Source organism: Chiloscyllium punctatum, chromosome 9 (assembly GCF_047496795.1).
Source record: "Chiloscyllium punctatum isolate Juve2018m chromosome 9, sChiPun1.3, whole genome shotgun sequence".
NCBI lineage: Eukaryota > Metazoa > Chordata > Chondrichthyes > Orectolobiformes > Hemiscylliidae > Chiloscyllium > Chiloscyllium punctatum.
In genome coordinates, this window is record NC_092747.1 from 65734530 (window position 1) to 65760155 (window position 25626).

Below are 25626 nucleotides of genomic sequence, written 5' to 3' on the forward strand. Positions count from 1 at the left end.
CAATCATGGATACATGATTATAAGGTAAGGCAAGCCTAGGAATGAAATATAACTGATTGTAAAATAAATTATTCATTTTAAATCTGAGACCAATAGATTTTTGTTGTCCAGGGGTATTAAAGGATATGGGGCAAAGGTTGATATATGGCATTAGGTCATAGATAAGCATTCACCCCATAGCATGACAGAAAAGGTTCAAGAGGCTAACTAGCTGCCCTCTGTTTCTAGATACATGTGTTCCCAATAAGGTGGGATGTTTAAAGAAGGGACAGACACCAGTGAGGTATATGGACAGGCAAAGGTGTAATTTGGTGGGAAGAATCATACCACGACAAGAACAGTCGTGGCTCTACAAGTTCCTGAGATCTTTGTATTTCCAAAACTCTGACCATTGTATATCGCCCCTTTCTTTCCATCAGCAACATTCAGCTCGACAGGCCCTACACTATGGAATTTCTTGCATGGATTTCTCATTGCTTTGAGATCCCTCTTGGAACCTGATTCTTTAAACAAAGTTCATGCTTCCCATTCAATGTCTCTCTCTACAGCCCAATTAGCCAAAAGTGAAAATCAGTAAGTACAAATATCTTCCACACAAATTTCACTACATTAGTACCTCATCAAGAGACTCAGCATTCACATACATGGAAGATCATGATTTTATTAGGTATACATGCTAATATACAGTAAATGCAGCAGAAGAAAGGTAGGGCTTGTCTATTAAAATGAAAGTGCATTTTTCACAATATGGTAAGTCATAACTTACAGCTGAACAACTGTTTCACTGTTTAACGTCTTAAAATGTTTGCATTGAAGTCTTATTCTTCCAGATAATAAGCTCTGCTGGTGAGATAATTAATATCGAAATTACATTTTTGTTAATTTTTCATTCCATCCCCTTTGGCACTCTTTAAATGTTCCTTTACTACTATTTGTTTTGCTTTCTATGCATGATTTATTATTGAATTAAATATTTTAACTGGCACCACCTAGATGAGACACGACTTTGCTTGTGCCCTGTTTCCATATCCCCCATAGAGGACACTTTGTTATTTTTGATACTCACAGCCATAAATCAATGTGTAAAAATCTACAAAAAGTCAGTGGACAGCTATAAGTGCAATGAATAGCAAGTGCTGTTGTTAGGTGCAAATTCTGGCCCAAAGCCATAAATGCAAGTTGCGTCTGCAATGCTGATCTGTTTACTGTAGTTATGCATGATAGGCTGAGACATGTAGATGATCACCCCCTGTAACATCCTAGCATTGGCAAAGAAATTAAAGACTATAATGATCTTCAGAGCCACAGGGATAGCATGGCAGTGTGGTGCAATAGACAACAGGCATCTAGAAAAGCCTGATGGTAAGTAATAGCTTCCTAATACAACACTCTTCAGAGATCCAGAAAAGCGGCAGATCTGTAGATCCGCTATTTTAAATTTGAGCTCCTATGAGCAATGCTTACATTCCCCAAACAACACCTTTTATTTCCATTTGTTAGGTGGAGCTTCTGTTGTTGCTGATTTGCTGAGACTGCTGTGGTTTCACGTACAATTCCCCTTCCCCCATTAGATTGAATGTGGCTTAAAAGCCCCCATGATAAGGCGTATTTCTCATAAATAACTAATCAGGAAGTTAGAAATTCTGCTGATAAACAAAATAGCACAATGGAACATCGTCCCTAATATCCTTGTAGTTGGTAAACAGGATTTGAGGAGTCAGGTGATGAGTTACTGTCCATAAAATTACCAGATTCTGACCTACTCTTATAGCCACATAATTTATATGGCTGAACCAGTTCAGTTTCTTGTCAATGGTAACCTCCAGAAATGTCAATGTGCCATGGTTGGATTCTGTCTCGATGATGATAGTCATCACTTAGCACTTATGTGGTGTGAATGTTTCTTGCCACTCATTAGCACAAGTCCAAATGACTACATCAGTATCTGAAGAGTTACCCATGGTGCTAAAATTCATCAGCCTCATCAGCAAACATCCCTAACCTAATCTTAAGATGGAGGAAGGTCATTTAGAAAGCAGTTGAAGATGTTTGGAATTAGGACACTATCTGAGAAACTCCAACAATGATGCCCCATGATGATTAACCACCAACAATTATGCCATCTTCTTTGTGCTCTGTATGACTCCAACCTGCAAGACTTTTGTTCTGAATACCATTTACTCCAGCCACGCCAAGGTTCCTTCATACCATACTCAGTCAAATCTTCCTTGATGTCAAGGCCTATCACTTTCCCTTCCCTTCTAGAGTGTAACCACTTTCTTTTCAGCTCTTTTGGACCAAGGTCATAGTGAGACCAGGGGCTGACTAGGTCTGGCAGGACCCAAACTGTGCATCAATGAGCAGGTTAATGTTGAGTAAATGCTGCTTAATTGCACTGTTAATGACAGCTTCCAGCATATTGCTGAGAGTAGAGTGATAGGATGGTAATTGGCTGCGGTGAATTGGTCCTTTTCTTTTGGACAGGACATACCTGGACAATTTTTCACATTGCAGGGTAGATGCCAGAGTTGTAACTGTGCTGCAACAGATTGGCTAGAGTTTCATATAATTCTGGAAGACTAAAGAAGACAAATCTTCAGTACTAGAATACCGTTAGATCCCATAGCCTTTGTACTTTCCTGTGTTTTCAGCTATTACTTGATACTATATAGACTAAACCAAATTAACTATAGACTGGCCTCTGTGATGTTAGGGACCACTGGAGGAGGCCAATATTGATCATCCACTCAACACTTCTGGCTGAAGATTATTGCAATTTTTCAGCATTATTTTCTGCACTGATGTGCTGAGCACCCCATGATGAGAAGAGGGATATTCACAGAGACCGCTGTTCCAGTGATTTGTTTAGTTATCCAGCATCATCAAGCTTTTTATTCTGGTAAAGTTTCACTCCATCTATCACTTGCTGATCCTGCTTTTGACTTACAAATAATCCTCTGTTGTAGCTTCACTTTTAACACTGCCTGATTATCCTCCTGCCATTCCTTCCTGCTGCACTCTTCACTGAACTAGATTGAACCCTTGAATGGGTGGGTAATGATAGAGTAGGAGATATGCTATGCCATGACATTACAGATTGTAGGGTAATATAGCCTTTGACAACTAGAAACCATTGGCAAATTTCTGTCAATCTGTTTATAAGAGGAGAGATAAGCTATTCCTGATTTGAGTGAATGGCAGAAAGCCCAGGAAAATTGTACCGTAAACCTACTGAAGCAGATTTAACAGCATCCACTCCCTATTTGCTTCAGTTGCTGTGGTTTAAGATTCTTCAGTCTATGAAACTCTCCTGACATATTAACATGGATTTCCAACAGTGTTGTCTGACCTATCACTCAAACTCTCATTTTTCTGGGATCAGCCAAGTTTCAAATTTGGTGGCACAATCCCAGTGTTATTATTGTTCATGTTTGAAGAATAGGTGTTGCTGTCAGACAAAGAATGATGATAAATGCAGTCAGAGTGCTTACGAAATTTTTGTTAATTGCTAGGTTTATCGAAGTGGCACCACTACTAATGTAGACCTATCCATTCATTTCCCAACCCATTCCATAACTTTGAGCCTTTGTTTTTGAGATGTTGTGGCACCTGTACAAGCACTGTACAGCGGTATTCCAAATGCCACATTTACCAAGGCATTAAAATTGTTAGTATACAACAGGCAAAAGTGACAGGCCAAAAGATCATAAGAAAAGGATTTAAAATTAAAATCATGGCAGATCTGAATGCGATTTTCACTCCATTTTCCTGCTTTCCTCGTCAATCAAAAAACTATCTAAGCCAGTCGTAAATGTATTCAATGCCCTAGCATCCTCTGCTTTCTGGGCTTAAGAATTTCAAAGTCTAATAACCATCTGAGAGAAGAAATGCCTGTTCATTATCTGACTTAAATGGAAGCTCCCATAGTTTAAAAGTGTATCCGTTAGCTTTAAGAAGAGGAAACATCCTCCCACTTTGCTAAGGCCCCCCTCACCCCCATGCATTTCAAGAAGATGGCTTTCCATGTATCAACTAACTAACTAACCTGCTCAAATCTACCTTACAAGACAATCCGATGAATCAGCTAAGTGATAGATTCTTACTAAGCCCGGTACAATTATATCAGAACTTCTCATCTTTTATAGTCCATCCCAGTTGCATTTCAGACTAGTGTTCTATTTGCCTTCTATTTGCCTATTGTTCCTGTATTCCGGTGATTTGTATATAACAACATACAGTTCCCTCTGTATCACAGATTTTTGCAATTTCTCTCCGCATAAGTAATATTCTACTTTTCTAGCCAAAGTGAACAAGCTACATTTTTTTTCCATAGTATGCTCATCTGCCTAATGTTTGCCCACTCATTCACCTTATGTATATTATATATATATTCTTTTTATGACTTCTTCAGAACTTGATTTCCAAATTATATGGGTTAATTTGAAAAACTAGCAATTACACACTCAGTCCCTTCGTCCAAGTATTTAACACGGATTTTAAATAGTTGAGGCTCTACCAGTGATCCCCGAGCCACTCTACTAGCTATAGATTGGCAAGCCAAAAATGATAATTTAACAGGCTGTGTTTCATGTGAACTAATCATCTATGCAAATTAATAGCTACTCAAACACAATGAGCTCTTCTTTGGCAGAAATTATTTATGTGCCACCTTATTTAAAAACTGTTGGAAATCCAGATACATTATGTCTCCTAGTTCTACATTATCTGCCCTGCTTGTTACTTCTTCAAAGAATGCCTATAAATTAGTCAAACACTGGTTCCCACGAAGGATAGACAATATACTCAGTAGCTCTTTGTTCATATCCTTACATCCGGACAAGAATTTTGAATTGAAAATTGAATGCCTAAAATATTGATTGTGAAACTGATGTACATTTGTTGGATGCACTTTCTGCACTAAAATTAGAAAATAAACTATAGAAATACTTTGAAGATTTCTTCCTGGAGCCACCAAAGGGAAAAATAATGGTTTGGGACATCTGGATGCAGAGTAACAATGAGAAATGAAAGGAATAAAAGTAATTAACTAAAATTACCTCCTACTTTTATTATTTCCCAGTTTATGGATAAAAGTGGAGCCAGCTTATACTTGGGTCACATCCTCTCCCTTGAGTTTCACTTTAGGTTGATTTCCTTCCAGGTGATACAAATTCTCTAAACACTTAAGTCACAAAACACAGATGAATTCCTAACAGCTTTTTCTGCCCTGTGCTAGCACATAGCATCTAAATGTTAACTTTGCCTTCCAATCTCCCACACTACATTCCAGACACCTTTTGCTGATTTGAAATGGAAGTATGCCCAGGCAGGTTGTTAGAGGAAAAAGGGCTTTAAAATCATAGTGGGGGAGGGGGGGCAGGTGGATGAAAGGTAATTTAAATATCCTATGGGGATGGAGGAACAAAGTATGAATTGATCAAAATGCACTAAATGCAATTACAATGAAAACTGAAATGTATTTTAGTATTGCGGTGACATGAAGGTGTGAACTCTAATTGAATTTTAACAGGGAGTAATAAAAATTAAGGATCAAGGTTATGGCAGTTTCTTGCAAAATTGATGTGCAAATATGTTAGTTTGTTCTCCAAAAATAATAAAGCTATCGTGAAGGTATTGATGAATGCATAGGTGAAGTTACTGTTGTTAACATCAGAGTCATAATGTTCCAATGGAATTTGGGATTCATCAAGTCATGACTTGCCCCAAGCACAAGCATTCAAAGGAAGAACAGCTTTTTTTCTATACCAACAAGAGGCAATTATTAATTGGAAAGCTAAATTTCAAACCTTTTCTATTTAGGTACTCATTCAAGCTGGGTCTCATTTTTCCTTTCATTTTAATAATTTCTGTATGCCTGCTGTTAATCTTTTTGGCACTGATGGAAAATTATTTTCTAGACTAGAATCTCATTAAAACTTAACTCCAATCTTGGCAGAGTTGCACGTAACGGCAATCCTGAACATTCTGCTATTGGTAGGTGTTATTCTGGTTAATATTTCCAGTGTTTTAAAACTCCCATACAGTCTTAAAAATAATTTGGTGTTTGTTTATAAACATAAGAACTCAAAGCTGCATTTCCAAAAATGAAGTTCAACTTTCTTTTTTACAAAACTGCTGAGATGAAACTAAAACAAAAATAGTGTAGCAATGGGGGCATGGTTTTGGTATGCAAGAGGGGGATGCTTCTCTTTGCTGTAACAACTGCATTGTCTGGGAAAATGAGTTTTTCACTGCCTCCTTGCAATTAATTTAATTTGTATTACGTGGGAATTTAATGTCATTCGTTCACCATATGCCACATTGCCTGGTAAACATTTTATTCCCCTCATAAATCTTTTTTCAGAATGCTGCAATATTAGATAGCAATATTCAGCAGCATTTAAAAAAAAAGCTATATAACTTGGAAGCAACCACACCAAGGAAAGTACTGACTTTACAGAGGGCAATGGAAGATGTTTTGTAGCAAGCTTTAGTCATTAACAGAACATTGGGGATTTGTCCAGAATGTGTCAGCAGTTTGGATACTAATGGTGATGAATAAAGTGGATTTCTCATGAAAAGCCTAACTTAAGTAAATGAACATTCCTGGAGAAAACAAAAAATCCTCAAGTATAATTCAATGATCAAAACCATTCTTTAGGAAGTACAAAATGAAACTGTTAAATAAGTTTTAACAGGACTTGTCATTTTTCAAGGTGATGCCAATCAACCATTGATACATTTTGGATTTCACAATCTAATTGATGAAGTTTTAAAATATGACAAAGGAGAAAATTAGCAAAAGAATGAAGATATGTACCATGTTTTAAATACATTGCAATATTGCACTAATGTCAGTAATGTTCTGCAACATCTTGCAAAGACTATTTGCTTGAAAAGTGAGACATCCAAGAAACCAAATTCATGTTCCTTTCCATAAAACAAAACAAAAATCCAATCATTGATGTTAAGCCAAATAGGGATTTAACTTAATTTTTTTTCAGTCTAACTCCTTTCCAGTATCATAAATAAAGTTTTATAATGCTTAAAATTATCTTTCAAAATTTCGTATTTGGCCTCAAATGGGATTGTAGGTTATTTTATGGACACATGGTGAAATTTCAATAATTAGTCTTTACTTGTAATTTTGTTTGTTGTTTTGGTTAAGCTGGATGCTTTCTGGTGAAGACATATGACTTATGCAGAAAACCAGCTTTGTTAGTGGGCAATGCCTACATAACTTTATAAAGTCTTTAACACAGTTCAGGGTCATTGATAAATCTTTGTGGGACAATGTACAGGCATGAGTTCCTTTTTCTTCCCCCTCCCTTCTCCCCCCAGAGATAAACATGTAAATGCATTGTTTTGTTATATAGTTAGGGTCACACCACAAAAAGGAAAGATCATAGTAGAAACGAAAATATTGAAGAAGCTGCATTTGGACAATCTGATTGGCGAGCATTACTTAACCAAAAGTTGTTTGTTGGATAATACAGAGCAGTGCCTGGGAAACGTAGGGAATTATCTTTTCACCACCAGGTTTGTCATTTCCTCGAGTTTTTTTTCTGACTTTTCTCCACATCCCCCGCCACCTTCACCACTCGGGAAAAGAAAACAAACTTCAAACTAGACCAGATGGTTTCCGAAAATAAAGACCAGCTTTATTTTGTCTGTTGACCTTTCACTCGAGACGTAGCTGGAATTAGTATCTTTCGCGCGAAGTAACACAGATCAGGGGGTTTCTAAAAAGACAGGACACTAAGACCAAATCACAGCAGGTACGAGGAGAAGATGAATATCCTGGTGAACAATTCTTGACAGAGTTGTTTGTCTCTTTGGGGACTGAACAAAGATAACATCGGCAAACTAATATTGTTGTCAGCAGGGTGCCAGGAATTTAGATTTATAAAATGGAAACCGAGACATAGACAAACAAAATATTGACGGTTAATACGGATGTTTTACATTAACAGAGTGGGCCTTCCATAACTATACAAAACAAATTCTAAAAACGTTTATTTGTTCCAAAACCAAATGCAATTATGGTTCAATGTTAACTGTGTCGCATTTCCTTAGTATCCATTAATCTAACGCAGCAGGTTGGGTTTAGCTACCCGATGTTTTGGTGTACACGTTCAAAATTATATCCTTTTAAACAGATTTTTTGACTACAATATACCTTATTATTATGTTTGTGTACTGGCAGTGCGGGACTTGTCGTCCGTTGTCACGTACAGAACTGTTCGCTGAATCAAATACAGACTTAGTCAAATCTTTCAATCCACAAAGTGCAATTGCATCTAAACACCGTTTGAAAGACAACAACGCCAAACTTGAAGTAAAAGATTATTTTTCTTGTCGACTTTCATGCAACATTGGAAGTTGGAAGGACCCGTTTTGCAATTCAGCACAAGCTTCATACCCCATTACAGCACGCCTGCTCACATTTTACACGATTTCGTGATCTAAACTAACACGGAATAATAACCAGCCATTGTGTTTGCCCTAAAATATGTTAGCAACCAGGATACTCGCTATTAGCTGGTCCCCTCGTGTAAAACACAGTGGAAAAGTGTCATCTTCGTCGCGACGGAATTGAACGCACCGTGCCTTAATTCTAAAGTAAGGTATAGCTCGAGTGAATGCACATTGCGGATTCGTATTGGAAAGTACAAAAAAAAGGGCCTTTTACCGATCTCCCTTTCTGAACAATTCACCTGTAATACTGGTCAAATACAACGGAGCCCAGTTCAAGAGACTTTGTAGTGACTGGAAAACGGGGATGATTAAAGACTCGGGAAGTTTTGTCTGCTGCAGTTATATCCCGGGCTGTATTCGTAGGGGACCTGCGGGAGTGAACATTCCGGGAAAAACTGCGGGAAGCTGGCTAGACTGACCGGGGGCTCCTCCATGGGTGAAGAGTTTACGGCTTGGTTGTTGGGATATAACGGTGTCTGTACGGGCAGTGTCCGAGCCCCTTCGCTAACGGCGAGGGTGCAGCCGCCAGTGGGGCTCTTCTTGGCGGCGCTGCAGGGGAGCCAGGGCTCCGGGAAGTGGGCCAAGCTGCCGCCCAGGGAGCCCAGGCCGCGGTATGAATCGTACGAGGCGAGCTCGCAGTTGCCTTCCGGCTGGATCCGCAGAGCCGAGCCCAGGAAGGGCTCCTGCCCGGAGATCATGTTGCTGTAATCCGGCCCGAGCAGCTCGAAGAACTCGGCGGCCTCGGGGTTGCCCCTCTCCAGGTCCTTGAGGGACATCCCGGAGGTGGAGGTGATCTTCACGTTGGCCGGCTCGGTGAAGAAAGACGGCGGCAAGTTGCGGTTCCTCAGCGGGACCTTCCTGCTGCTCCCGGCGGCTGCAGCCGCCACCAGGGCCCGGTCACCCGCCGCCGATCGCCGGAGATCCCGGACCGAGTCAAACAGCGCCGCCAGGGACTTGCTTTGGAGGCTTGACTGGGAGGCGTCCTTCTTGGGCGGCGGCTTGCACTGGAAATGGCCGGTACTACCGCCGCCGCTGGAGGAGGAGGAGGACAGAGACACTTGTCTCTTACTAGCCGCCTCCTGGCCCCCTCCTGAACTGGTACTGCCGCCGGAGATCATCCCGGTGCACCTCTTAATCTGCTTCTGCAAATACTTTCTGTGGTTGACTTTCCGCTTGGATTTGACCGGCTTGTCTAAAGCCAGCTTGATGTTGCTGGAGGCTGAGTCGATGAAGTTGAGGAGGGCGCTGGTGGTTTCCTTCAACTCCCCGGAGCTGCCCACCTCTCCCAGCAGGGCCCCGCTGTAAGCACTCTCCACCTCGTACTCCACCGAGGAACCGGGGAAGCAGAAATGGATGAAGTGAGGATTCATGATGGCAGCCTGCACAGCCATCTCCCGCGCCCTTTGCCTCCCGGTGTTAGCAGTGGCCCAGTGCTAGGTTTTCCAGCTCATCCTCCAGGAACCGCTGCGGGGAAGTGCTCCAACGTGAGCATGCACCGGCTCTCACTCACTTCAGCCCAAGGCCCCGAGGAGGGCAAAAGCACAAGCAAATCCTTGGGAAACCGCCGCGCTCTCTCCAGCCTCAATCCAGCCCGCTGTTCACTCCCTTAAAGATTGTTCCAAAGAAACTGAGCAATACATCATCGCATGGTCTCAGCCGTCCCCGCCCCAACCCTGTGAACAGTGTTTTAATGAATGTGCTTCGCTATAGGCTCCGGCTGCAAAGAATATCCGTTTCCCGTCACTCGAATCAGTGAGTCAAAAGCGACTCAGATCCTATTATAGAGCTGTGAATTCATTAAATCGGACAGCTTAAGGAGGTTGGACACGGTTTGAAGAAGCACTTCATTACTGCAGTATAAAGTTCAGCACCACCAAACTTCAGCCTCGGGAGCAGAGAAAATAAAGCGGCTCGAGTCAAAATAGATTGGCTTTATATGTAAAATATTAATTTTGGACGTCCCCGTATTCTAAATTACTCTTCAATGCTTGGGTGGGATAGAGTGGGGGGGGGGGGGGGGTGGTGCTTTGTGACAATTTATGAAAATTTCAGTGTTCTCTCAGTCTGTCTTGAATCACTCCCCCTCTCTGCACTTTCTCGGAATTGCCTCGTAAATTCTCCCAAAATACAATATTAGGGTGTGTTCAGTTCTAAACAAACTTATAAAATCACACCACACCTCTGATGCAATTGAAAGCAATTTCTATTCACTAAAAGTATCGTGACGGTGACGAATGCGTCCTAATAATTGTTAACAAATAATTATTGGAAGCCAGTTACTAATATGTCAAAAAAAAGGAACTGGTAAAGTACATTTAAAATAACATCCTCTTGCATTTGGTAGGCATTGCAAAGTTCAGGAGAATAGTTTTTATTATTGTCAAGACAACTTTAAATAAATTTCAGGCAACAGTATTCGGGGAATGAGAACATCCGATTCCAAGTTTATCAGAAAGGTGTGGGCAATACTCAAGACCGTGTCAAGTGTTAGCCTCCTGCTCGCTGTTACCTTCAGCAGGTGCCACTGTGTTGCAGATTGGAAGTCTGCATACCTGCTATTTCTTAAGAGTCGATTCCTTAGCCGCAGGCTCAAAATACACATTCCCATATCAGTGGGAATTTTTCCCAGCTTGACAAGTATTATGGTTAGCCTTTGACGTACAACCGTAAGGGTCTAAATAGAGTCTATTCTTCCCTCGTCTGAAAGGACGCTTTGTGCCAAGGATTCATTAAAACTCACCACACAGCTTCGTAAATGGTGCTAAATAATGAACAGTCGATTTAACTGAAAAAGCTTCTGGAGCTATTAAATTAAAGGAAATGTCCAGTTCGAGCTCAATCTGCCAGAAAGAAATTTGACCTTAAACGTTTTCTTTTTTCACTTAATTTTCAATTTATACAAAATACTGGAACACGCTGGATTTGAATGCCATGTGCATGGTGTTAAAGTGCGGTTGCTGTCATTTTTAATGCTCATTTTCTGTTGTGTGCTGGGCGAAATCCTGTAAATGTGATCTAATCGCCCGACGGCTATGGCATGCCCAGTGGACACTCTCCTTTGGGTGATAACATTATGTAAACAGTTCTAGTTAGGAGACAGCAGCGATTTGTTTTTCCCAAGAGTCTGGGTATCCTTGCCAGGACATGGCAAGGTGATGTACTGAATCATTCACTGTGGAAAAAGTGGAGCATTTAATGGAAAACTGCAACCAGCATAAACTTGCTTTCTTATGTAAATAATAGCGAGAAAAAGGACAGTGAAACTGATAGCACTGATCTAATTATCTCAGCCCAATACAGCGAAGCTACTGAAAGAGCCTCATAGAAAGGCTGACCTTCCAACACAAAAACCGCGAGAGAAAACAATAAGAACCTTAGCAACAGTATAAAACGCGCTTCTTTTCAGTACAAAGAACGATTTTATGAGCAATTTTTGGGATCCCGTTTACATTGAGGATTTTCTTTAGAGTATGTTATTTGTGACAAGGTTGGCTAAAATATAACCATCGGTTTAACATCGATCAATATACAATATTAATTTAAACTAAACGCGAACGTTGAACATAATCGATATGTATAGGTATGGATTATCAGGGCTTTTTTCAGTAATAAATAAATATTGTTTCAGAGAAACTGCTGGGAGTACCAATCGAGAGTTTAGCCTATGTTTCGAATATTTATTTAACCGCAGTGTAAATAAATTCTTTCTTTATGTTGTTGACTATGTCAAACACGTCCTTGCCACTTTCTGGTGCCTTAGTGGTTTCCCATCAATTTGGTCCAATGAAAATGACATCATCAGAGAAATATCTGACATTTTGGCTGTTTTTAAATTCAAAGTACACTCTCTATTGTTTTGGTGGGCCAGAGGTGGCTGACACTTATAGACAACTGCCAAATGCTACAGGAGGCTTGAAGTTTTCCAATTCAGAAAAAACGCGCTATTAAGCGACTAGCGACATCATTTAAGGACATAGGCATCCTTGATAGTTACCCGCAGGTACAAAGTTTAAACCACCTCCTCTTTTATCAGTATCAATTGTTATCAATTCGAACCACCCTTCCCAGCCATGCACATTTTATTAAGCAAACCAAGTATTTCAGGTTATAGTATGCAGCCCTGGTCATCTGCCCCCTCTGTGACAGTTTTACATTGGTCAATATTAAAATGTTTAGGACATAACTGATTCTGAGAGATTTCTGTTAATGAGGGAATCGACTTTTCAAGAACATTGATTTGAGTTATTGTATAAAACAGGCAACCACATAAAATTATGATCCGATTGTTAAAAGTTTATTTAACCAATTTAAATGAACTTTGGTGCTAATTGATATTTTTAGGGAAAATCATTGCGCAGAAATTCAGATTGCGATTGTTGATGAACTAATTCCAGAAAACATGTCGAACAAAAATGTTGCTTTACTGAACAGCTGACATGGCCAAGTACGTGAGCTTTGGTTAAGAAGGAGAGCAAACAGCATATCTGATATGTTTAAAGAAAAAGTGTGAAAAAGTCAATCTAAAATAGGAAATAGAGAGAAGTTCATTATATCAATGATCAATTGTAATTACATTTTGAATCTACATCAGGATACTTCATTGATCTTAACGACTACACAGGGTTTATGGTGTGCCTTGAGAAAGAGTAAAATATTTAGTTGCATTTGTAAACCTTCAGCTCAACACTACACATAGACTTTTTTTTTAAAAAGCCCAAAATTACATGGGTCAGGCAGGGATCACGACCGGAAAAGTATACAAAATTTGCATGAGTGAAGAGGGTGAAAACACTATTTCGGACCAATGTTTCTTGCCCGTGAGCTTAATTTTATACCCAGGCCCCCAGACAAGGTTCCCCAATTTATTACAGTTCCAAACGGGATACCCCCAAATAATTAAACCCGCGGATGAGGAGGGGTAATTATTTCTCCTTCCTTCACCACTCAGTTGGTCACAATGGGGTTAATATAAAAATGGATCCTTTCCCTTGGATAACTTTCTTACATACCCAAATTAGCTTACAATTTAAATTTACTATTTAACCAGGCTTCCTTGAAGTAACAAAAAAATGAGTTTATTAATTACTAAATGCAAGAAGACATACGGACATAAAATACTAAATGCAGAATAGAAATAACAGGTAAAAAGAAATGTTATGCTGATCAGTCTCGGAATTGTGGAGAGCAGATAGTTGAATATTGTGGCTGTTGCAGTGGAGATTGTAGGTAGAATTGACATTGATAGTTGAATATGATCCTTAGTTTTGCAGATTTGTTTCAGATTTAGTAGTATTGATTCCTTTTGATGGGGAATGAATTCCAGCATTCAGGGTGAGGAGAGAGTGCGTAGTTTTCTTGTCCTGTTTCCTTTTGTCTGACTTTTACCTAGTTGACTTCCAGCAGTTCAGAGTGCGATAGTTCTTTGACGTTGTTACGAGGTAGCTAAAGGATATTCCTTTGACTGTGACCTTCACGGCACAATAACACTCAACCTAGGCTGATACACATGAGAACTTTCAGCACGACTGGCACATTCCAATTGAGTTGGAACTTTTTTTCTCAACTTCCTGTGAATTCTTGGAAAAGAAATACATAAACACTTCTGCGGTGTCTCTGGGGAAATGACTTGTTAAAGAGCAAGGGGCTGTGAGTTCCACTTTTGCAGTAACAAGAGATCACAGTCCAGTCGGTTTTGATGTGCACCGCCTCCCTTCCCCCTCCACCCCCCCCCCCCCCCCCAAATTCTGGTGTGTCCTCCCCACCCAACCTCTGAAGGGTTGATGTATGAAGCCCCTTTCACATCAACAGGTGAGACATTTTGTGGGTTTCTCTCTCACACTCTTTCTTCACACAGCCACTTAATGAACGTCCGCAGCCCACTTTTGGCTGCATCAACCCTTTTTCGCGAGACATATGTTGGGATTTCAAGTACTTTGGTGTTCCAATCCACGCTCCAAGACATTATCGGAAACTCCAATACAGTATATCTGGGCGCGACAGCGATGATAGTGGTCTCAGATTCCCTTCACACGTGACAGTAAATAAATCAAATAAATAAAATCAAATATGCCGATCCAGTAACTTTATGATTTTAACAAATAAATGAAGTGAAATTGGGGAGCAATGTCAGCACCACTTGTCAAGTGCGGTTGTGGTGGCTACCCATAACTTAACGTCCTGAAACGCCAGTAATAAAATGAATATCAGAATTGTGATTTTCTGTTTATGAAATCTTCCTGGTCAATTTATTATTTGTGATTGGGTACTTGAGCATTCCCAGACGATAGATAAAACAGAGGCATGGTGCTCAAGCCAATACTCCCTCCAATGTTCCAAAAGTAAATGCCTAAAAAGTAACACAGCCCTTGCAGAAGTAATTCTGAAACACACGGGTTACCCTGTTATAGTAATGTTCGTGAAACCAGAGTGCTGGCAACAACACCTCTAAAAACACAACAGAGTACAGACAACATCCTTCATGGAATTCACCAGGGTGCCAATCACCAAAACCTACTGATGAAATATGGTGATCAATGACACTTCACAACATGTGTGTGGCCTTATGGAGTTTTATAAGATCAGGAGGAGCATGGACAAGGTGAATCGTCAAGGTCTTCTCTCCAGGTTAGGGGAGTTCAAAACTAGAGGGCACAGATTTAGGGTGAGAGGGGAAAGATTTAAAAAGGACATAAGGAACAACTTTTTCATGCTGAGGGTGATGCTTGTACAGGATGAGCTGCCAGAGGAAGTTGTGGAAACTGGTACATTTAGAACATTTAAAAGGCATCTGGATGCATATATGAATAGGAAGGGTTTAGAGGGATGTAAGCCAAATGTTGGCAAATTGGACTAGATTAATCTAGGATACCTGGTCAGCATGGATGAGTTGATTTGAAAGCTCTGCTTCCATGCTGTTCATCCCACCTCTATGTCTCCAGCAGTCCATTTGTCAAGAAATTATGTTGCAGTTATCAAACTTTGAATGTGTTTTGACAGCTGCAACCAAGTCTACAAGCAAGATGCAATAGGGTAGTTAAGTTTGTACAATGTTTCCAAACTAATACATTTTATTTTCTTCAGGTTTGTGGGGCTTATTCATTGAAACATGAGTTGCATTTCTGATTCTAACCATAAGGTCATAGGAAAGTTCCAGCACAGAGAAAGAGACCATTCAGTGCATCATGCCTATGTCAGCTGGATAAATTAGCTATCCATTGTCCTCCCACTTGCCACTTGGTTCATACCCTTAAAAGTTACAGCACTTCAGATGCAGATCCAGGTTTCTTTTAAATGAGTTGAGGGTTTCTGCCTCAACTGCCAAATTGGGCAGCAATCCAGACACTCGCTGCCCTCTAGGTAAGAAAAGTTTCTCATGCATCCTCTAATCTTTCTACCAATAACCTTAAATCCTACCATTTAGTAATTGACCTCTGTGCCTGGGGAACTGGGTCCCTGTACATTCTATCCAAGTCCCCCATCAGTTTGTAATCCTCAATTAGGTCACACTTTATGTTCCTCTGTTCTAAAGGAAACAACATTTGCCTGCATAGGCTCTTGATCAGTAAAGGATCAAGATTTACAGGAGAAGGTAGGAGAATGGGGTAGAAAAAAATGTTAGCCATGATCAAATGGTGACGCAGACTCAATTGGCCAAATGGCCCAATTCTGCTCCTATGTCTTGCAGTCTTATGGCCTATCCAAACTTTCCGCATATTTGCGATTTTCAAGCCATGACAACATTCTTGTAAATCTCCTCTTTACTTACTCTAACACAATTATGTCCTTCGTATAATGTGGCAACCAGACTATACGGAAGCCTTGCTTATTGATATTAGTGGGAAAGACTTCCATTCCCTAAAAGTGATAAATCCAGCTTCCTGCACATTAAATCATAATATGCTGTGTGTCTTTCAGATGTTTCTGTATTTTGTCAGTCCACTGACTTAGTTCTAACAACAAATGGAATGGATAGGGTTGTAGTTAGACTCAAAAGTATATCCACAGCACATGTTGCCTCTTTGTAGGACTACCATTGCCACATTCATAATGCACATACACAGAAAAACTAAAGGTTGAGTAAGTAGGTAGGCTACTTTGTCTAAATGATGTCAAGCTTCTTACTGTTGAAGCTACATCCATCTGGGCAATGGACAGAATTGCAGCAAGTTGCTGGCTTGTGTCATGTAGATGGTGAACCTGCATTGGAGAGACATGGGCTGAATGGCCTACTTATGCTTTTATATCTTAGGGTCTGAACATTCTATTTGCCTTCTTATTTAAGCTTAATTATAACCCTTTGTGAAGCCATGCTGACTCTGTCTGATTTTATTTTCGATTAGATTCACTACAGTTTGGAAATAGGTCCTTCGGCCCAACAGGTCTACACTGACGTTCTGAAGAGTAACCCTCCCAGACCCATTTCCCTCTGACTAATGCATCTAACATTATGGGCAATTTAGCGTGACCAATTCACCTGATCTGCATATCTTTGGACAGTGGGAAGAAACCGGAGAACCCAAAGGAAACCCATGTAGACACAGGGAGAACGTGCAAACTCCACACAGTCAGTCACCTGAGACTGAAATCAAACCCAGGTCTCTGGTGCTATGAGGCAGCAGTGCTAACCACTGAGACATCCTTTATGATAGTAATTTTTTTTTGTCTTCTTCCCCCTTGATATGAATGCCATTCAATAGGTAACAAAGACTAATAACAAAAACATAGATTTAAATGTACATGTTAAGAAGGCTGAAATTGTTTGACCAATGGTTGAATAGATCCACGGCAACAGGAGTGATCACAGCTTCTGTGTTTGGATCTATTGGGGAAGATTCCAATGAGCCAAAGTGGACATCAAAACAAAGCAGCTCTTCAAAATGTGATCATTCAGCAGTTGCTACACATACAAATAAGATTTGAACAGACCCCTCCAAATATTGATACATGGAGGCCCCCAAAGAGGAAGCTTGGTTCAGACATATGTTGCTCAACACTTTTGATTCACATGCAGTAGCAGATTATGTATGTGGCAGTAATAACAAGCACTTCTTCCTCCCAAGTCTGACCCCACAGTGCCCAGAAAAGGCAGCATTACATATAAAACAATGATGTGGACACCTTGTATGGCCCAAGGTGTGAAGTGAGTAGCTCCTAAACATTGCACAGGCTTTGGAGCCCTTGAAGGTGATTGCTAGTGTGGCAATTTTGCTAAGATCAATTTTTCTAGACTGTAAAACAATGCTTGTGTCAGACAGTCATTACTAGAATTGAAAGTAAAAATAAAGGATGTGGTCAAGAGTGCTTGTGGCCAAGACGTTTAGTTGGCACAGTAGCACAATGTGTGAGTTCCATGTCCAGTATTATGTGATAACAAATGTTTTTTGCCAGTATTGTGTAGGCGTATGTTTAATGCTATTGTACTTTGAAGGGCTTCACATCATACAAAAGTGAACCCCTGCTCTCAAAGGGAAAAAAATTACTCTGCATACTCAAGCATTTCAATTTCCAGTGCGCATTTGTGATTTGGAACAGGATAGAAGTCAACACCAGTCATGGTTTACTGTGTGTTGCAGGCTCAGACTCTCAAACCATGCAATGCCTGCAACATTTATATTCCTTTCTTTCTCACCCTCCCACACAACCCCATCAATTCGATCTTCCCCACATTCCTAACCATACCATTTTATCAACTTCAATATCTCCCCACTTAAACCCTTGGAACCTAGGTACACAGCTTAGTCAGGCCAAACATAGTCAATTCATGTTGGGAATTGTTATTGTCTAGTTTCTATCTAGAGCATGAGAGGATAGAAAACTGCATGCCAATGAGACACATTAGGCACAAATAGTTCCAGATAGGTCTCTTTCCACTCAAGGAAAGAGACCTGTCTTGTCTTGCTATAAAATCATGATGGCAGAATCACTTTGTTTTGCAATCGAAAGTTTCATCATTCCATATTTACCATATTGTTCTGAAGTGATTCACACATGTCCATTTTGTTCAGGTATTGGAAAACTTAATTCCAAAGTGCTCAACTCTTTATTAGTGAGATTCTTCACTGGTCTTTTAAAGGTCTAGGGAAACACCCTTTTTCTCAATATAGAGGATCAGATTTTTTTATCCTTACCATATTTTTCCTTATTTATCACCATTGCCTATGCTGGGAAAAGTCCACTCAGTACTGTAAGTCAAAATGAATTGGCTACAATTAATATTGATACTGTGGGTATAGACCCCAAAACTGGAGTGCTAACTTTGAGGAAGGTATCAAACAGGAAATTTGAGATGCAAGCAATAAAGATACAATTGTGATTATAGGTGACCTTAAATCTGCATTTAGATTATGCAAAACAAATAAGTAACAATTCTGTAAAGGAATGATTCCTGTAGTGTAAATGAGATGGTTTTCTGGATCAATATATTAAGAAACAATTTTGAAAACTAAGCCATCCTATACCAGGCATTGTGTAATTGGAAAGAAATATTTTGCAATCTCGCTATGCGAGGTCCTTTGGGGAAGAGTGACCATAATATGATAAAAGTCTTCATTAAGATGGACAGTAATGTAGTTGATTCTGAGACTAGGATCCTGATTCTAAACAAAGGAAACTACGGTAGCATGAGGTGCAAGCTAGCTGTGATAATTTGGTAAACTTTCTTGAAAACATAATGGTGGATTGACAATGGCAAACATTTAAAGAGTGCATGGTGGAACTGCAACAATTATTCATTTCTACCTCACATAAAATTAAAACAGGAAAGGGGGCCTGACCATAGCTAACTCGGGAAATTAGGAATAATATTAGATCCAGTGAGGGAGCATACAAATTGGCTGAAAAATGCACAAGATCTGAGGATTGGGAGAATTTAGGTTTCAGGAAAGTAAAGCAAAGGGATTGATTAAGAAGCATAGAATAGAATATGAATGTAAGCTTGCAGGAAATATACAAACTGACTGTAAAACCTTCCATCAGTATGTGAAGAGAAACAGATTGATGAAGACAGAGAATGAAGATTCCCATGACGTTTTGGTGGTGTTTTCAACAGCAACGAAGTGAATCATCTTTCAAGTGAAAGATCTCTTGATCCTTGGAAATTAATGTGGTTGGCCAATTGGTTCTCGGAAGTTGAGGTGGGCCTTGGCTCTCAAGACTTAGAATACTTTCCTGACTATGGTGATGGCTGCAGTATTGGAACCGATGAGGCGGCTTTGGCAGAGGGGATATTCTGGGTCCAGTTAGGAGCGGGCGCTGTTCAACATGCTTCCTCCATGGTGTTGTGGCCTCAGGGACAGCTTTCCTGGCTGAGAATGTGGCGGCATCCCGTAGCCACTTAGGAAATCAAGATGAAATTTGTCCTAACTTTGTATGACTTACTTCTTTTTGTAATTGATGTCGGAGAGTCATAGAGTCATAGAGATGTACAACACAGAAACAGACTCTTTGGTCCAACTGTTCCATGCTGACCAGATATCCTAAATTAATCTAGTCTCATTTGCCGACACTTGGCCCATATCCCTCTAAACCTTTCATATTCATATATCCATCCAGATGCCTTTAAAATGTTGAAGTTGTACTAGCCTCCATCACTTCCTCTGGCAACTCATTCCATACACATACCACTCTTGGCATGAAAAGGTTGCCCATTAGGTCCCTTTTAAATCTTTCCCCTCTCACCCTAACTTTATGCCCTCTCATTTTGAACTCCTCCAACCCAGGAAAAAGGCCTTGTCTATTTACCTTACCCATGCCTCTCATGATTTTATAAACCTCTATATGGTCACCCCTCAGACTTTGACGCTATTAAAGTGGCACCAGCTAATGGCAACTTTTACACATTTTACTGTATTTTCATAAATACATATCACAATAAATTACTATTATTATTATTATTATTATTAATTATGATTAAATATAGATCTTGTACACTTTGAAAAAGTTTAGTTATAACAGTGAACAAAGTGAACAAACCAATATTTTGGTACTGAATTCACAAAGGAGGACAGGGTTTAATGAGAGAGAGGAACTGAAGGGAATCAATATTAGGAAGGAAATGGTGTTGGGATATTGAAGGGATTAAAGACTAATAAATCCCAAAGACCAATAATCTACACCCCAGAGTACTTAAGGAAATGTCCCTGGAACAATGGATGTATTGGTGGCCATTTTTCAAGATTCGATAGACTCTGAACAGTTCCCACGGATTTGCGGATAGTTTATGTAATCACACTATTTTAAAAAAACAGCAGGTAGAGAGAAAATTGAGAATTACAGACCAGTCAACCTGAAATTGGTAGTAGGGAAAATGTTCAAGTCTATTTCAAACAATTTCATAGTAGAAAACGTATAAAACAGTGACAGAATCTCCATGAACTCATGGAAGGGAAATCACAAATGTACTGGAACTTTTCAAGACTGTAAATAATAGAGGTGATAAGAAGTGGATAAATGAGGAGGGAGATGGGAGTGATGTGGTTTGTTTGGACTCCTTTTGTCAACTGTACCAGCCTCAGGCTGATTTCTTTCCTCATTATCTCCCAGCATCCCCACCACCCCACCCAACCCCCAACCATGCTAGTTTAAATCCTCTAGAGCAGATGTAGCAAATTTGCCCGCCAGTTATATTACCCTTCCAATTCAGGTACAATCCGTCCTTCTTATACATGTCACTTTTACCCCAGAGGAGATTCCAATGATCCAAAAATGAGAATCCTTCTCCCTGTACCAGTTCCTCAGCCACACATTCATCTATCCTTCTATTCCTATTGTCACTAGCTTGTGGTACCAAGAGTAATTCAGATATTACTACCCATCCATGCCGACCAGATATCCCAACCCAATCTAGTCCCACCTGCCAGCACCCGGCCCATATCCCTCCAAACCCTTCCTATTAATATACCCATCCAAATGTCTCTTAAATGTTGCAATTCTACCAGCCTCCACCACATCCTCTGGCAGCTCATTCCATACACATACCACCCTCTGCCCCTTAGGTCTCTTTTATATCTTTCCCCTCTCACCCTAAACCTATGCCCTCTAGTTCTGGACTCCCCGATACCAGGGAAAATACTTTGTCTATTTATCCTATCCATGCCCCTCATAATTTTGTAAACCTCTACAAGGTCACCCCTCAGCCTCCGACGCTCCAGGGAAAACAGCCCCAGACTGTTCAGCTTCTCCCTGTAGCTCAGATCCTCCAACCCTGGCAACATCCTTGTAAATCTTTTCTGAATTCTTTCAAGTTTCACAACATCTTTCTGATAGGAAGGAGACCAGAATTGCACGCAATATTCCAACAGTGGCGTAGCCAATGTCCTGTACAGCCGCAACATGACCTCCCAACTCCTGTACTCAATACTCTGACCAATAAAGGAAAGCATACCAAACGCCTTCTTCACTATCCTATCTACCTGCGACTCCACTTTCAAGGAGCTATGAACCTACACTCCAAGGTCTCTTTCTTTAGCAACACTCCGTAAGACCTTACCATTAAGTGTATAAATCCTGCTAAGATTTGCTTTCCCAAAATGCAGCACCTCGCATTTATCAGAATTAAACTCCATCTGCCACTTCTCAACCCATTGGCCCATCAGATATTTTAACCTTATCTAGTCCCATTTGCCAGCACTTGGCTCATTTCTTTCTTATAGTTAGGAAATGTTTCATTTTTGCTCAGAGTAGGCAAAGGGCACATCTGCCACATCTCAACCCAACAGGTCCAGATCCTGTTGTAATCTGAGGTAACCCTCTTCACTGTCCACTACACCTCCAGTTTTGGTGTCATCTGCAAATTTACTAGCTGTACCTCTTATGCTCGCATCCAAATCATTTATGTAAATGAAAAAAAGTAGAGGACCCAGCACCGGTCCTTGTGGCACTCCATTGGTCATAGGCCTCCAGTCTGAAAAACAACTCTCCACCACCACCCTCTGTCTTCTACCTTTGAGCCAGTTCTGTATCCAAATGGCTAGTTCTCCCTGTATTCCATGAGATCTAACCTTGCTAATCTGTCTCCCATGGAGAACCTTTTCGAATGCCTTACTGAAGTTCAAATAGATCACATCTACTGCTCTGCCCTCATCAAGCTTCTTTGTTACTTCTTCAAAAAACTCAATCAAGTTTGTGAGACATGATTTCCCACACACAAAGCCATGTTGACTATCCCAAATCAGTCCTTGCCTATCCAAATACATATACATTCTGTCCCTCAGGATTCCCTCCAACAACTTGCCCACCAACAAGGTCAGGCTCACCTGTCTATAGTTCCCTGGCTTGTCTTTACCGCCCTTCTTAAACAGTGGCACCAGTGACTATCAATGATACACCTGATATCGATGGGTAAATCTGATCAGGCCCTGGGACTTATCCACTTTTAACCTTTTCAAGACATCCATCACTTCCTCCTCTGTAATTTGGACATTTTGCAAGATGTCACCATCTATTTCCCTACAGTCTATATCTTCCATATCCTTTTCCATAATAAATACTGATGCAAAATATTCATTTTCTATCTCCCCCATTTTCTGTGGCTCCACGCAAAGGCTGCCTTGTTGATCTTTGAGGGGCCCTATTCTCTCCCTAGTTACCTTTTTGTCCTTAATATATTTGTAAAAACCCTTTGGATTCTCCTTCATTCTATATGCCAAAGCTATCTCATGTCCCTGTTTTGCCCTCCTGATTTCCCTCTTTAGTATACTCCTACTTTCTTTATAATCTTCTAAGGATTCACTCGATCTATCCTGTCTATACCTGACATATGCTTCCTTCTTTTTCTTAACCAAACCCTCAATTTCTTAATCATCGAATTCCCTGTACCTACCAGCCTTCCCTTTCACCCTGACAGGTGTGTTTAAAAGCTGATAGAATATTGACTACATGATTTCTGATTCTAAATAAGAGAATTAGGATCTATTGAAGTCACATGTGAAAAAGAGTTGTGCCAGGATTTCAACTTGATTGACATTTGGCCAAGGGACTGTTGGAAAATAACAGCTTCTTAACAACATTACGCTGACAGAACCAGTTGTGCCATCTTTTAACGAAAGCTATAAAAATAAATGAGATAGGGATTTCATACAATTCACAACAGATTAAAAGTAGCAGAACTAACTTTCATTCGGAAGAGAGATGGATCTCCTCCTGCCTGTTAAGTACCTTTAACTGTATAGTTACGAATGTGATACTGCCAAGATGAACTGTTTAATGGCAAAATGTAACAGCACAGAGGCGAATAATTTTTAAACTATGTGCAGTAAGTTAGTTGCTAAAAAAGAATGTCATAAGTCGTAATATTTTTTATAGTGATTTTCAAAGCTCATCACTTTGTTCATGACTTTTCATCTTTGGACAAAAAGAGGAGAAGGTACTCATTTGTCCACCTCAGTGACCATTAGGGACATCCACCCATTCCAAAGACAGTACCTTACCTCCTTTATGTCTGTGTAAACTACCTGAAATTACTCTAAGTCCCTGTCCAGTTTCACTTTTTCATTGGGCCCCTGTATCCCAACTATAGCCACTACTGGTCTCCGTCAAAATTCAAATTGACAATGCATCATGGGTGCAGATTGTACAATCCCCTCACTACAGAATATCCTGGTTCAGATATTTTAACCTTATCTAGTCCCATTTGCCAGCACTTGGCTCATTTCTTTCTTATAGTTAGGAAATGTTTCATTTTTGCTCAGAGTAGGCAAATTAAACAATTCAAAGGTGATAGTTCAAAAACTGTCATTAAAAAATGACAGATATTGGCAAAACTTTTAATTAGGTCAATGCTGAGTGGTGGATCAAGTGAACTGTAACAATGGGAATGCCATTGCACACTAGGCACCTATGTTATGGAACACTGAGTTCAATTGAATAAAACTAAAGCATTTGGAACCTATATGTCAGTTGTGAGCTAAGCTGAACAAAATCCTACTTATCTATGTAACTAAGGGTTGACACCTTCATACAAGAGAAATATCTGAATAACATCTTGAGACAAACAATCCTTATATCGTGGTCATTTATAATGGAATAATTTTTTCCTCAGTTTAATCCTTTAAGTTAAAGGAACATTACTTTCTTGATACCTCTGAAGATTCCTTAGACCCCACTCTGCTAGTATAATGAAGCAAGCCAATACTTATGCAGATTAAGAATTGGAGGTTACTGACCCTGTTAGAAATTCAAAGGTCAGCTCATCCAGTTGGGACTCCACTTGCAGGAGGCCAGGTATAATGCTGTGCATGGTAAGATAAATCAGAAAATATGGAAGGAATATAACTAAAGCATAACTTTCTTATTTAAAGAGCTCTATGAAGATAAAGAATGAGCTGCTTCCTGGAAGAGGGACAGAATTTAGTGGAAATAAAGAGAAAAAAAGTTAGCTTCTAATTTCTAATGTGATGTGAAAGTGTTGCTGGTACATAGTGGAGAGCACCTATATGTCGTTATTGGAATACCAAGGAAGAAATTGTCATTTGTAGCAGAGCCACACGGAAAGTTTTGGATTTGGCAAGATTTCCCTCTACTTCCTTTTCTTTTGTTCAGGTCTCTGAATTCTGTGTGTGGCAGTGACTTTCCAAATCTGCTGTGATCTTAATCAGAATGCCAGTCACCAAATGCAGAATGTTAGAGCTGCTGTGTCCGTAAGCAGCTGTGCACCTTAGAGGAAATGTTGATTGTGGCTACAACTTCCGATTACTCAAGGATCCCTTTTGCAATCTTGAACGAAGTATAATAAACTCATTAGGTCAGCACAGGTTTTCAGATGAATAACAAAGCAGCTACCTGGCCGGCATGGACGAGTTGGACCAAAGCTGTACATGTCTATGATTATATGACTCTATAACCAGACAGGCTTCTCTTTTAATTCCTGTTTATCTCCCTTAAATTATATGTTAGCAAACTCTTTGCTTTATTTTATTCTTTATATTTCCTAAACTCTTTCACTTTCGCTCCATTTAATACTTATTTATTTTGATTTATCTCTTTATATTAACTTGTTTCTCCAGTGTAATCTTTATATAGTGCTTTTACCTCCTTTTAGTAGACTGTAATTTAATTTTTAAAAGATTACTTAAGAAATAATGAGGATTATTCTTACTTCTATTAATTTGTTATGATGCAGCCATCACAGCAAATTACATTCATATAGCACCT

At 39.9% G+C, this 25626-nt stretch overlaps 1 protein-coding gene across 1 annotated transcript; it reads right to left on the bottom strand.

Annotated features, from left to right (window-relative positions):
* Window positions 1–7639: 7639 nt before the first annotated feature.
* fam181b (family with sequence similarity 181 member B) lies at window positions 7640–10331 on the bottom strand. The gene has a single exon (XM_072577682.1). The coding sequence runs from the start codon at window positions 9867–9869 to the stop codon at window positions 8787–8789; it is 1083 nt and encodes a 360-aa protein (XP_072433783.1). The 5' UTR covers window positions 9870–10331; the 3' UTR covers window positions 7640–8786.
* Window positions 10332–25626: the final 15295 nt, after the last annotated feature.